The sequence below is a fragment of the Dysidea avara genome, chromosome 3 (assembly GCF_963678975.1).
Source record: "Dysidea avara chromosome 3, odDysAvar1.4, whole genome shotgun sequence".
NCBI classification, from domain to species: domain Eukaryota; kingdom Metazoa; phylum Porifera; class Demospongiae; order Dictyoceratida; family Dysideidae; genus Dysidea; species Dysidea avara.
In genome coordinates this window covers 13,754,471-13,769,466 of record NC_089274.1, presented here as the reverse complement: position 1 = coordinate 13,769,466, position 14,996 = coordinate 13,754,471, and the positions used below count along the sequence as shown (strand labels likewise).

General features: G+C 40.6%; 2 protein-coding genes across 2 annotated transcripts in view; one reads left to right on the top strand and one right to left on the bottom strand.

Moving 5' to 3' along the window:
- Positions 1-1,683: 1,683 nt before the first annotated feature.
- LOC136249476 (BTB/POZ domain-containing protein 9-like) lies at positions 1,684-3,418 on the bottom strand. Its single transcript, XM_066041487.1, has one exon. The coding sequence runs from the start codon at positions 3,231-3,233 to the stop codon at positions 1,887-1,889; it is 1,347 nt and encodes a 448-aa protein (XP_065897559.1). The 5' UTR covers positions 3,234-3,418; the 3' UTR covers positions 1,684-1,886.
- Positions 3,419-3,515: 97 nt separating this feature from the next.
- The window catches only part of LOC136249475 (transformation/transcription domain-associated protein-like), a 94,606-nt gene continuing 83,125 nt past the window's right edge, over positions 3,516-14,996 (top strand). Inside the window, exons 1-12 of the mRNA XM_066041486.1 lie at positions 3,516-3,776; positions 3,897-3,946; positions 3,998-4,073; positions 4,126-4,157; positions 4,213-4,284; positions 4,432-4,548; positions 4,613-4,669; positions 4,729-4,794; positions 4,877-4,945; positions 5,089-5,177; positions 5,278-5,374; positions 9,068-9,136. Of these exons, the coding sequence (XP_065897558.1) occupies positions 3,728-3,776; positions 3,897-3,946; positions 3,998-4,073; positions 4,126-4,157; positions 4,213-4,284; positions 4,432-4,548; positions 4,613-4,669; positions 4,729-4,794; positions 4,877-4,945; positions 5,089-5,177; positions 5,278-5,374; positions 9,068-9,136 (843 nt within the window). The 5' untranslated portion in view covers positions 3,516-3,727. The remainder of the gene's footprint in view (positions 3,777-3,896; positions 3,947-3,997; positions 4,074-4,125; positions 4,158-4,212; positions 4,285-4,431; positions 4,549-4,612; positions 4,670-4,728; positions 4,795-4,876; positions 4,946-5,088; positions 5,178-5,277; positions 5,375-9,067; positions 9,137-14,996) is intronic.

The window sequence follows — 14,996 nt, the reverse complement described above, 5'->3', positions numbered from 1 at the left end:
GTGTCTACATTCAACACGAACACTAGTATGAAATAATCAGAAAGGAAATTTACAGGCTCAATTGAACCTACAGATAGATAAGAATAGTCTGATCAGATGCCACGAAAGATTTTCTTATTCTGATTTGACACAAGGAGCAAAAGAGCCCAAGTTTTTACCCAAGAAGTGAATATAATTTTGCTCTCTGTACTTCCGGGGCTGTTAGTGGCCCAGACATAGTACCTCTCTTCTTTGCTTATCTTCAAACTACATCACCCATGTTGTGACTCTCAACAGTTTGTACAATGATGAGTGTTGCTTTTCATCAACATCTGAAAGGTCCAGCCTTTCTCACATTCTCCTGAGGGATCCTCCCCAGAGACAAGTTTAGCTTTGTAAAAAGATCTTGCTCCCTTTTAAGTATTTTACTAGGCTTAAGCCAATTATGCTTTGAAAATTGCTTATTATGCTTTTGAGCAATACTCAAAAATCCAGCCTATTATGCCCAAAATTATGCTCTCAAAATCAAGATTATGCTCGAGAGCTGACTGTTTTATTAGAGTATATCAGCATTTCCTGACTGCTGTATTAGAGTAAGTGACTGCTCTATTAGAGTATCTCGATTTTATTTCCATAAAGTGTGAATGATCAGAGTAAAAATAATAACACTGCAAGGTTTTTTGATATGAAATGCAGTAATAAAGTGCAGTGTGTTCATGTTGTGCAGTATTTTTGGCACGCGCATTGCGCGTTTTAATTAAAATTCTTGAAAATCGTCCTATTATGCTGGTATAATTCTTGATGCTTCTGCCAGCCTATTATGCCGGTATAATTTGCGCAAGCCTATATTTTACTAAGCAGTTGAGTATTACCACCAGAAGATCTTACATTAGGTGTTTCTCACACATTGGCACAGACTCGCCAACTATACTGGATTCCTCAAGGGGGTGCTCTAATAAAGCAGCTACTAAAGAACTATCAGATTTGTAGAAATTTTGAAGGAAACTGCCTAAAATGCCACCCCTACTATGAGAGCATGTTGCCTGGTAGGGTTTCACTATTTTGGGCCACTTTACATTAAGAACTTTATGCAAGTGTCAGTATCAGTAGTTACTGAGATTACTGTCAAGAAAGTATGGGACCTATGGATGTGTTTATTCACCTGCCTTGTGGTAAGAGTCATCCACCTTGAACTTGTCGAGGATGTCAGCAGAAGAATTTACCCTGTGATTATACAGGTACCGCGAGGGGTACCACATCTGATAATGCTAAGGTAGCTAAAGCAAGGTCTGGAGCTATATTATGTTAATGAACAGTGTTATGATAGACTACTCTGTGAGACAGGGAATTCAGTGGAAGTTCATTGTTGAACTAGCACCCAGGATGGGAGGATTTTATGAGAGGCTGGTGTGGATAACAAACGAGGGCCCTCAGGAAGACATTGGGGAGCCAGTGCTCGATAGAAAACAATTAGTACCTTGTGAACTAACGGAAGGTAATGACCAAGCACCAGAAGAGAGTGAAGGAAATGACATAACTATGATGATGACATCACCTATATTCATCTGAAGAGAAACAGCTAAGCTGAAAGACAAGGAATTCCAATGGTGATAATAATGCCAGCAACCTCAGGCAGTGTTGAAATACCATGTAGTCAGTGTGTTGCTAAACACAATCAACAGACACGTGGCAAAATATTTACTGTTACTGTTGTAACAGCAGGCATCACTTAATTACACATACTAAAATCCAACATACTGCATATAGTCACTTGTATTGCCATGCTACACTCATCATAGATACCATCAGTCCATACAATAATAAACAAAAACACAACCATACAGAATAATCAATGCACAAACTCAATCTACTTAATAATGGTATACTAATTTCTTTTGATCAGTAAATTAAAGGAACGAAAACCGTATCTCAGCATTTGGTTCATACATGTGAAGGCACAAGTAAATTTCATTCTCTATGGGTGTCACTTTAGACACATCACCAATGGTAGTGACAACACTCTCGCCCCTTATAGACACCGTACCAACACATTCGCATTCCCACTGTTTGGCTAGGTCAATACCACCAATAACTTCACCAGGATATAAATCATTCCTTACTGAGTCTGAGTATTGTAGGTATGATCGTGTAACAAGGACATGATGGCCATTATGGCTGCGAAACTTGAATGCGATTTTGAAATGCACAGGACGTTGCTCTGTAGGCTGCACCTGTACAAGACATAATGCATATCCTTGACGTGTCATATGGTGATTTCTAGTAATCACAAGACCTTCAGGACTTTCAGACACATCCACAAAGCCAGGGGTAACATTCTTATACAAATACCGAGGTTGATACTTTCTAGGAATAATCTGATTCTGAGGTCCTTCATATTTGTCAGGAAACAGATGGTACTCCAGAGCAGCTGTATAGAGACCTGGGTCAGCCATTTTGGTTGGTCGTACTACGTTGACCAGATCAGATGTAGGTATCAGTGGATAACGAATCTCTTGAAATACAATCTTAACAACAGTTTCTGGAACTTGATCTTGATTGTGCTTGTACCACTCAACGACTGCTAAAAACAAATCATTTTCTCTGATATTGAGGTCAGAACTCTTACAAAAAGAAATAAGGACTTTACTTGATAGACTTCTAAAATTTTCATCATGGGCCACTTCTTCTGCATGATTGTACATAAATTCTAAACACAGTTCAAATAACCAATCAAAACTCTTATCAATTGAAATCTCAAGGATGGGAAAAATATCCTTGACCATCAGTGACTTTCTGAAAAAGTCAACAAGGATTGTTACCAATGAAGCAATATCAAAATAATGAGCCCCTTCTAAAAGTTGAACAATGCAGTCCGAATCGACATCCACTTTTCCAGTATACAAGAATGTTAGCAGTTTGTTCAGTGTTTCAGTGTCTGTAGTTGGTAGGTCAATCTCTTTCTGACTACTCTCTCTCATGTTACCATACAACATAGCACGGAACACTGGTGAACCAGCTGCTACTATTAGCCTATGAGCACCCACACTATCTCCATCAGATGTCTTGAATACTATATCATGTGTACTGGAGTCTTCCAACAACGGTCCAAAGGTTGTTGAACACCAAGTGCTGGCTTGCATAGAAGTAGATGTTGATAGTTCTGCTGTACTAGAGGTCTTGTCCGCTCGAGAGGCGTCAGTTCTCCCCGAGCGGCTTCTTTTTGCAAGGGGAGCTGTCGTTGTTTCTTCAGACATGTTCGTAATTAACTTACTCTGGCCATGTGTACATACCGTATTGCCTCGAATTATGGCCGGTCTCGTATAAACGCCTGGTCTCGTTTAGTCGCCGGGGTTGATAACAGCGCATCTGCAACGTGACCACCATGAATGCCAGTTAGTAGTATTCATAGCTTTAATAGACATCAATTAATATCAACTGAAACCTTTGTTGTGTCAACAGAAACCTTTTATAGTGCTTTTGGCAAAAGGCATAGCTGAAAAACAGCCTTCTTTGGCTGACGCTATTTTCCCTGATTAAATATCATTAAAAAAAAAAAAAAAAAAAAAAAAGAAGGTGCTTTAAAGAAGTAAACGCTCGGGCCATAATTCGAGGCAACACGGGCAGTCTATATACTAAATATATTCCACCGAAATATTCTGGGGTGATTGTGGGATTAAGTTTTTATAGCGCGAAGGAGATGAAGTGATTGTTTAATTCTCATCAGGTTATCAGAGCAGAAAATTGTAGTATGACTAGTCTTCGGAGCCGGCTAACATCGCTGGTGGATCCCAACATTCGTAAGTACACTTGTGTAAGACATGCTTTTATTTACAGTGCAACACCCATTTGTTATTAGTTAAGGAAGGCTTTGTTGTCACTGTGTACGCAGTGTTGTAAGTTATGCTCACTTCCTTTAGTGGATGAAAGTAAGCTTAAGGCGGTTCAAGAAGTCAGCGAAAACTTGGAGGTGCGCATTTATTAGAATACCTCTCTGCATATACTTCGTACCTTGCTTTAGTCCATCATTGTCTCACAACATTACACAAGCTTTTTGGAAACTGCTGTCCCAAGATTTTTGCAAGTGTTAAAAGAAGGTAAGCCATTTGAATCAGTTGGAGCTACATGCTGTCCATTTGTGATTTTCAGGAGAACCTCAGTTTGTGGATTGCCCAGCACAGGTAACAGCTAGGTGTTGTGTTAGTAGTGAATAGGGTTTGTGTATATTACATGCAGCAATTGAGGAAACTTGTGTTGGAGATTATCCATCGAATGCCAGCAAATGATAACTTGAGGAATTATGTTAAGGTTTGTAGATACTGTATATGCTTTATGTACCAAGATTGCATACACATCTCTCATCAGAATATTGTTTTTATTGATTGAATTAAAGTATTTATCGATGTCAGAAATACTATTGCATTGGTTTAACATTTTTCATGGCACACATTGTAGCCGATCCTTTCTACAATGTTTGTGTTACTGGAAATGGAGAATGAAGAGAATGTGTTAGTGTGTCTCCGTATTATCATTGAACTTCATAAACAATTTCGTCCTCCGTTCTCTCCTGATGTGAGTAATATTTTTGCTGTTAGTGTTGCATTTGTCTATAATATTTTTTCTTTTGTTTGTATAGATATCACAGTTTTTGTTGTTTGTTAAGAACATCTACTCTGACTTGCCCAAGACCATGGTTAGTAGAAATTATTTGTAAACTCAATTCTCATTGATATTTTTTGTTTCCTTTTCAAGACAAATTTGTTTGAGATTGGTGGAGATGGGAAGGATGTTGGTGGAATCAAAGAGAAATCACAGGGGGTAAAGTTATAGAGTTGTATTTTGTTTGCTCTAGTTACACGTTTTGTTTTCATTTTGATGTGAAATTCTTTTGCTTTCTCAGTTACCCAAGGCCGTAAACTCACTTAAGGTGTTGGCAGAGTTGCCAATCATTGTTGTTCTGATGTATCAGGTACGTGTGTTTGAATATTCCAAATTTCCAATGAAATGTACGATGAGACAAGGGTTGTAGTAATACACATTTGTGTGGATTTTTTGTTGGGAATATTTCTTATTGATAATAGATCATGAGTGTGTTGTGTGCCTTTTCCACAGTTGTACAAGAACATGGTGCACAGTGCAGTGTCAGATTTTATCCCATTAACAATGAACACAATCACCCTTCAACCATCACTACAAGCAAGGTATAGATGATTGTAAATATATACTTGTGCAATCATATGTCCGTAAGGCCCACTTATTTGCATATATACATGAAGGTATCTGCATGTGTTACATTTACAGAAACTCCTATCACTTCAACAAGGAAACTTATGTTGATTTTGTGGCAGTCCAGATCAAGTTCTTATCATTCTTAGCCTACATCATTAGGATTTATCAGGTACATCATAGTATATAGTGTTGACAATACAGCGTTTGTGAATTAACAATGGTCCTTCACAAATTGAAAAAAAATTATAGATTCACTGCTTCATTAAATGCTCAGACCTAACTACCTCTCCCTCACTACAAAGTGTACTGTGAGGTGTTGATATGAGTAGGCATCTTTTCATCATTGTGCAATATTGTTTGCATAGTTCAGGAAGTTGTATATTGTAAAACGTTTCTCAAGTTCCGGAGTGTGTAAACAGTGGAATGGACTACTGGTATGGTGGAATACTGGAATGGTGGAATGAATTTTTTTAAAAGTTCAATATCATTTCCACATCCAAAGCCAGGATTTCCTGGAAGGGGGTTCAGATTTGAAGTGCATAATGTCTTTGGGGTACTTCCCCTAAATTATGTTTGAACGAAAATAATGCATACACAAAATGTGCCCTTGGGCAAAACGGTGCTGATTGTGCATCTAACTAGCTAAAACCTACACACTGCTGTTCATGCAGCTTATAGAAACTATAAACCTATTGTAATACGAACTAATCCTGCTTCACTTCCAGGCAACATACTGACAGCCAACTTCACTGAACTTCTTGGCACACGGGAGCCCTCCACATTTGAGTCCTTTAGTTGGCAACAGTTTCTTCTGGGTATACATTATTCCCTGTCGGTGCAGTGTTGATAGTCTTCAGACTTGGCTTGTACTCCAATATATTTGAGACATCAGTGCCCACAACATGTGACAAAAATTAAAAAAAAAAAAAAAACATCATGTAAATATACATCAACTATTCAATGTTTGTGCTACCCTGACACACGTACAACATGACCACTCAAGTTTATCACAGCTGCTGCCTTGTGTGTTTTAGCCAATTGAACCAACAGTCTTCATTTCCATCATGCACCACGTGCGCAATTGATGACGTGATTCTAATTCATCGATGATTCAGCATTAATGTGGTATGATCTAATAGTACAGAGCTGCGCCAGTGTGCAAGGTAGCTACCAGAGAACTTCAGGGCTGTAAGATCTGGTGTGATTTTTAATTTTAAAAAAATTCTGCTTTTGAAAGGGGGATTCGTCCAAACGTCCAAATCCCCCTGCCTACGCCCTTGTAAATATCCTTCCCTTAAGTAGGCAAATAAATTGGAATCAGCTCTTTTAGCATACTTCACCTCACTATAACACTTGTATGACTTTATGACTCAATACTTTATCACTTGTTTGAAGCTTAAAATTTATAACTGTCTTAATGAAGGTTCAGTTCAGTGTGCAATGTGGCACTGTCACAATTAACTTTAAATTTTGTTTTCTGACATAATTATGGAAAAGGCTCATTGTAAACGCCTACAAGATTCTTCATTATATAGTGCATGTACTTTTACAATGCACACATGTAATCAGCTAGTTAGCTAACTTTTTTTCCCATTTGAGAGCAAGGGTTAAGTCAGGATTCTTCTTGGTATTCCCAATAACTGCTATTGTGCATGTTCATAACTGACAATACGTTGGTAAACTTTGTCTATGGTGAGGTGAAGTATGCTAAAAGAGCTGGAATCTTATTTACATATTTCCTTACTTAAGGGGGAGGATTGGTAGTGTCTAATAACTGGACTGGAATACTAGAATGGACTACTGGACTGACACTTTTTTTTGGTTTTACACATTTTTAAGGGTGGGGTTACTGTACATTTGGGTGATTTGTGACAACATTTCAGCACTGAGTGGTGATTATGTTATAGCATTTCTGCGAGTGCTATATGAAAAATAAAGTATGAGGCGCGCGGCCGAGATGCTAATAAAGTACAAGCCAAAGCCGAGTGCTTTATTAGCATCGAGGCCAAGCGCCAAATGCTTTATTTTTCATATAGCACGAGCAAGACAATGATCTAAATGATTTATGGAACTTTCTAGTCATGTAGCTTCACAATACACTAGGACTCACAATTAACACTTGTTGCACGAATTATTAGCAGCCTGAATGCACACAATCTAGTTTAACAAAGTAACTCACACGTAGTTCACCATAGTTTGGCATGGTAGATGTTCATCGCATATTTTGGCAGCTTTTGGTCACATCCCACAGTTGATTCTATTGTGACTCATGGTGAAGTATTTCCGTAATATCTCCAGGACTTACATTAACAAACGTAACAGCAATGTTACCTTCTCCCATTCATTTAGGTATGTCTATAAAAGCAATCCGGTGGTATCATTTGTGTTGGCTGGGGTGATTGACCACTCAGCGCGGTGAGGGCTATCAGCTTTCACTGGCTTTGGTGATTAGTCGTACTGGCGTGAGCACTGTGGGCTATTATAATAGCCTGCATTAGAGCATGTGGGCAACTGTGCTTTATAGCTCACAAAGAGTGCTTTATTGCACCGCAAAGAGTGCTTTATTGCACCGCAAAGAGTGCTTTATTGCGCCGAAAAGAGTGCTTTATTGCGCTGCAAAGAGTGCTTTATTGTACGTAAAGCACTCTTTGCGGTGCAATAAAGTACCGTTTGCCGGTGTAGCGTGTACTTTATGAAATTTAAAGTATACTTTTTCCTTTGATGTTGCCCGCGCAAAGCTCTATAAGATCCTAAAAAGTAGCTGTGATAAGCCAAATGGGTTATTAAATGTATTCTATTCACTGTTTGACAGTATCTACTCTACTGTATAGCAGATACTGACATGTAGGTATACCCAAAAATGTTTCTCTCACTGTTAGGCACATGTGATTATTAAAATATATGGTGTGTGTGACCACACAAACTAGATCCTATTGCATAACTGGTTATATTTCATTACTGGAATGAAATGTCTGCATTCTGTCAATTGTTTTACAATGCCATTTAGCTGTTAATAGGAGTAGCAAATTGCATGGTCATAGCACAACGGCATACAGTGCGTACAAGTTTTAAAAATAGGTTAATATAATGTGCCCTCATTACACACAGTTACATATCATGGACTCCAGTGACTAGCCACCAATGCACAATATACGTATGTTATAGAAATTAGAAAGTTGTATCATAATAATCACATGTGCCTAACAGTGAGAGAAACATTTTTGGGTATCCCTACATGTCAACATCTGCTATTTAGTAGAGTAGAATACTGTCAAACAGTGAATTAATTGAACCCATTTGGCTTATCACAGCTACGTATTCACCGCTCAATGTTGAAATGCTGTCACATGTACAGTAATCTCACCCTAAAAACTGTGTAAAACAAAAAAAAATGTCAGTCCAGTAGTCCATTCCAGTCTAGTCTAGTAGTTAGATACTACCAGGAGGAGTTGTATGTACTTATTTAGATGTAATCAATGATATTGAACTTAAATTCATTCCACCATTTCAGTATTCCACCATTTCAGTATTCCACCATTCCAGTAGTCCATTCCACTGTTTACACACTCCCCTAAAGTTCACATGCACATTATAACATGGAATTTAAATTCCTGTGACATACCATGAAAAATTTTACAATTTATTAAATCACAAGTCTGTTGGTCTGGTTCACCAGTCATGCTGGTAAAATGCAAGATTTTTTGCTTTGCGCTTTACAGATGTGTTGGAAATTCCTAGTATGAGGTGTACCCATTCATTCCTAAATGCATAAGTGGTAGGCTGATTACTTGATGTAATGTACCTTTAGTATGGTTGTAAATTGCCAACATGATGCATGAAGGGTATCTGAACATTTTCATAGGATCAGGTCAATTCTTATGCTCCCAACATGGTACAAGGAATGTTGTCCCTGCTAAGAAACTGCCCTCAGGTATGTTTACTTGTGTGTGTGTGTGTGTGTGTGTGTGTGTGTGTGTGTGTGTGTGTGTGTGTGTGTGTGTGTGTGTGTGTGTGTTGTGTATTTGCTTGTTTTGCTTGTAGTATATGTGTGCCCATGTGTAGTGGGTGTATATTTAATAGTTATAGTTATACCACTGCTGCGAGAGGGATTTACTGATATATATATATCAAGACTCACGGTAGTGAGGCGCGCAGCCAAGAAACTACAAAGCGCACGCCAGAATTAAAACGCGCGCGGCTACTACCGTGAGTTATTTACGTGTAGGGACGGTTTTGCAATTTTAGTCCTCATTACGCAATCATTCCCATTAGAAATGTATTGTACAGCGGGCGCCGGAATTGTAAATGAGTGGTTATCTTGTCGCGACCGCGAAAATAAGACCAAGTTCACTTTATTACGCTGATATCTCGGCTTGTGTTAGTGTTATCGTCATATTATCATTGAATATAGCTGCCTTTTGTGGAGTAATACTGGCACAGGAGTTTTCTAGTACTGGATTGCCTGTACAGCGGATTTTGTTTACCAAACGCCTAATCCATGCGATAACTTTTAAAGACGCGGCGTGGACACAAACCCAACACCCATATAAACGTATTGTGAAAGCGTAAAGAACGTAACTTCCCTAGGGAGAGTGTTTTCAGGATAATTCCATTTAGCGCCACCCATGTACTATCACGTGATTGCTTTTATTTGTGTAGACATTGTCACTCCCAATTTCGACCTAACTTTCTGAGTTCTAACATTCTGACGAATTGGTGCTCACGTACAGTAAAGCCAGACAGCTACTGATTAACATATCACATGTCACGCAAGCTAATTAAATTGATACATGTAACAATACAGTATTTCACAAAGTGCACTTTAAAAATTGTAAGATATTTAGAACTCTAAGTCAGGTACGTTCCACATCTCGGTATCGTCTCGCAACAAAACGTGGCCTATCACACGACTCTCACGTGACTCATAAAAATTTTTACCCAAATGTACAACATCCTCCCCCCGTTGACCACATATTGGTCAACAAGGGAATATCAAATTACAACAACAAAAAAAACTCTAAATCACAAACGTTATATAATACTGATAATAGTCTACTGGTCATCCTCTGATCCATTGGAACTGTCAATGTCTTCAGTCATCACTGCTCTTATAAAACTATTTGCCTTCTGAGCAGCTCTCCTAGATGGTCGTACACCACTTGGCTGAACTTGACTGTAGGACGCATCCTCCTTAGATCGAGGGTCACTAGTGTTGTTACTAACATTCTTGTCAACAAAGCATTCTGCACTTGACTGGGGATTCTTGGACTGGACTGTATTACTCTTATCATTTTCTACTGGTTTAGCCCGACAACATTCTTCTAACGGGTATAAGCACTTCAATGGCCGTCTCAGTAAAGTTGGTTGGGTGTCCCTTGATGGCACCTTCAATACGGCTCCTCTTACAAGACCATCTCCTCCTCTGATCAACTCGTGTATTCTCACCATTTTCCAAAATCCTCTAGGAGAAGATTCATTGTGCATCAGTACCACTTGGCCTTCTTGTAAAACATCATCAGTTGTACCATTACCACTATACCGGTGGCATTCCCTGAGCTGCAGCAAATACTCTGTTTTCCATCTCTTCCAAAAATGGTTGAGAACCTTGTTGAGGTGGTCCATCCTCCTACTCAGGGAATCGTGTGTGACCTGCACATTATAGTCACTGTCATTCACTCCATGCTGAAAGCTTGAGTCAGGTAAACTGAGTATTCTCCTGCCAACAATAAGATGAGATGGAGTAAGTGGCTCCTCTACGTCTTCCGAAGACACAAATGACAAAGGTCTGGAGTTGATTATCATTTCGACTTCAGTTAAGGCTGTCATCAACTCCTCATACGTCAATCTCGCCCTGCCAATTGTCTTACGCAGACATCTCTTCACACTCTTTATCATTCGCTCAAACACGCCTCCCCACCAAGGGGCCTTCTCTAAGTTAAAACACCATTCTAAGCCCATCCCTGCTGTAAACTGCTGTACTTCTGCCTGATTCAATATTTTCTCAATAGTTTTAGCAGCAGCCTTGAATGTCTTTCCATTATCAGAAACTAGCTTACGGGGAAAGCCTCTTCGCGCCGTAAATCGTTTAAAACTCCGAATGAATGTTTGAGCTGTCAAGTTAGGTACAAGTTCCAAATGCACGGCCCTAGTGACACAACAGGTATACAAACAAATCCAGACCTTACCAACATCAGTTATCTCATGGCTCTTAACATACAGAGGCCCAGCAAAGTCCACTCCCGTGTATGTAAAGGCAGGGGCTTCTCTTACCCTGAATTCTGGTAAAGATGGAGCTGGTGGCGTTGGACATGGTGGACCTTCCAACTTACGACAGACGACACACTGATACAGGATGTGCCTCACAAATTGTCTGCCTCGGATAATCCAAAACTTGGCTCTAATCTGTGTCAAGGTCTCCTTCACTCCATTATGTCCAACCCTCTCATGGGCATCTCTTACCACCAATTCAGTGAAGTGATGTTGCTTGCACAACAAAGCAGGATGCTTGGCATTGTATGAAATGTCGGCATTACCAAGTCTGCCCTTACATCGCCATATTTTCCCATCAAGAAAAAGATCGAACTGCGTCCTCCAGGTTGGGAAATTCTTATGGTTACCTAAATCCCTCTGTGACTCCCTTACCCATAGGTTTTCGGCATTCATAACTTCAGACGCAGTTAATTCCTTGGGCAGGGAGGTGCTGTTCTTCTGTAACCTTGACATACATTGGTTCACAAACCTGAGGACATATGCGGTTACTCGCAGTAGCCTGCTCAACTTACTAAACTTCTCCAGTTTGATCACATGCGTAAGGCCAGCTGATTCACTAGAACTCAAAAGTATGTGTGAGCTACTAGGTTGCACTGCCTTCAGCTCTGCAGCACATGCTTCTGGCATGGTTAATTCCTCCTCCTCTACTAAGTTAGACTCACTGCTCAAATCAACAAGCCAGATTGGTCCATGCCTCCACAGGACATTACCTCTTAACTCTGAGGGAGTCATTCCTCTTGATGGTATATCCGCAGGGTTTTCCCTGCTTGGACAGTGAAGCCAGCAATCTGCCGCCACGAGTCTCCTTATCTCAATTACACGATTCTGAACAAATTGTTTCCATTCCTTTTCCACGCCTCGAATCCAATACAGAGCAACCTTGGAGTCAGTGAAGCAAGTTATCGAACTAAAAGTTATCTCGCGTTCAAGTGCAGTGAGTACACTCGCCATTAAGTTGGCCAGGAGTAGTGCCGACAACAATTCTAACCTAGGAATAGTTTGTCGTTCAACCGGGGAGACCCTAGTCTTGGAAGCTACAAATTCCACTGAGCTACCCACATTTGTCTCAATTCTCATGTACACCACGGCAGCATACGCTTGAGATGACGCATCACAAAATCCAAACAAAGTGTATTTACCAGAGGACTTACTTAAGCTCCAGCTGTAGCACCTGGGAATTGTGACCATGACACTATGAAAGCCAGTCACTAATGACTTCCACTTGCTCAGTAACTCTCCCACTAGTGGTTCATCCCAATCAATCTTACTCAAGCATAGATCCTGGAATAGCATCTTGAACTGGACCGTGATAGGTGAAATGAACCCCAGTGGGTCATAGAACTTACAGCCAATACCCACTATACGTCTCTTCGTTGGCTCCATGTTCCTCAAAGTGATAGCTAGTTCACTCAAATCAAAGACCAATTGGTCTTGTACATAGTTCCACCTTACTCCAAGTATCTTCTGTTCTCCACCTTCATTGCTCTGTGCTCTACCTAAGACATCTTTTGTGTACGTCTTGTCTTCTTCAACTACACTACTACTATTTGATGAGTTCACTTCAACTAAATCATGCCCTTCACTTGACTCTATACGACTCTGCAGGCTCTGGGAGTTACTAACAAACTTCCTTAAGTTGAACCCTCCTTCAGCTAACACCTTCTTTGACTTGCCATAGAGTTCAAAGGCTGCTTCTTCATCACTAGCACCATAGGTGATATCATCAACATAAATGGAACGTGTGAAAAGATTCACAAACCCAGGATGGTTCTCTCTGTACTTCTCTACATGGTGCTTAATGGTGGCATTCAGGAGAAATGGGCTCGCAGACACACCAAATACTACTCGTGTGAATCTAAATGTTGTGACCCTTGGCCGCTCCTTCTTGATGTCATCAACCCAGAGGAAGCGAAGAACATCTCTGTCATGTGGTGCAACAGATACCATTAAGAAAGCCTTTTCTATATCGGCTGCCAGTGCGACACGGTGTGTGCGAAACCTCAACAGAATGTCCATTATACTTTGACCAAATTTTGGTCCAGCATATAGGCAATCATTTAGGGAGGAACCATTGCTCTTGGCAGAGGCATCGTATACAATTCTTAGTTTGGTTGTTGACTTGTCCTCTCTAACAACAGGGTGGTGCGGTAGGTAGTGGACCAAGCTGTTCTGGATTGCCTTGTCACTCACAATCTCCACTATCCCCTTATCAAGTTGCTCTCGGATAACCTTGTCATATTGTTGGAATACATCAGGCAACTGTCTCAATCTTCTCAGCAATCCTGTAAGCCTCTTCAATGACAATTCATAATTGGAAGGAAGCGCACCATGAGTCTCCTTCCATGGTAGAGCAACCTCATACCTACCATCCTTGAATGATATCCGCCTCTCGAACTCTGCATAAACATCAGGTGTGTCTTGGTTTACTCCCAAGGACTCGGGATCCCAGAATTTCTTAAGGGTACTGTCCAAACTCTGTCCAGATTCCTCTGGCATGTATGCATCAACTATTAGCAAGTGAGTTGATACGAGATTGCATGTGGTCTGACACGACAGCCCAGGTACTGGGCCAGAGAGCACCCATCCAAGACGAGTCTGCATCGCTATGGGTCCATCACCTTCATGAATCACCTTGCCTGTGACGAGCTTCCAATAGTGGTCAAGTCCAATCAGCATATCCACCTCCAGAGGTTCGGTAGTACAACAATAGTCTGCCAGATCCAATTCAGATAAATGTCTATGATGCTCGAACACATATGATAGCGGTTGGTTGGAGAGAGGCTCACAAATTTGTGGCACTGACAAGAAGTATAGCTTGAGGACTCCACCACCACGCAAACTCAGACTAACTGCAACTACATCACAAGACTGCTTGCTCCCCTTGTCTGACCCAAAGGTATTAATTAACATAGTCTCAGAACTGCGCGGGGTCAATGACAATGACTCCTTCAGCTTCTCAGTAATGTACGACCGCTGGCTCCCGCTATCGAACAATATTCGAACACTCATTGATACACTTGAGTTATCAGGATTGAGAACATCCACTTGTGCAGTCTGCAGCAGTACTGGCACCTTAGAGCTGGCACATTGTAATGAGGTGGTAGTAGGTGTGTTAGAGTTTACTGACCCCAATGATTGGGCCTGAAGTGTTGAATGACCAGTGACACTAGTTGTAGAACTTCTGGTAGTGTTTCTGCCACCTCTCCAGTGCAGATGCTAACATGGTGTCTGCCGCCACAGCTAGAACACTTCAGTGTTGATCGGCACTCACGACTAGTGTGGTTTCTTCGCAGGCATACAAAACATCTGCCAGATCTTTTAAGTATTTGCTTACGCTCTGCTGGCTCGATCACCGTTTTGCATGAGGTAGATGCATGTCCCTGACGGCAGAATGAGCACCTTGGAGAGGAATCATTCGCCATTAGCGTTGAAGAAGTAGGGAAACTCCTACTCACAGCTCTGGCAGGTCGATTATTATTACCACCTTGACTAGCAATACTTGCAGCCCTCTCTCTAGCCTT

Coding starts and splice junctions, on each gene's coding strand:
- LOC136249476 (XM_066041487.1), bottom strand. CDS start 3,233: ATGTCTGAAGAAACAACGACAGCTCCCCTTGCAAAAAGAAGCCGCTCG.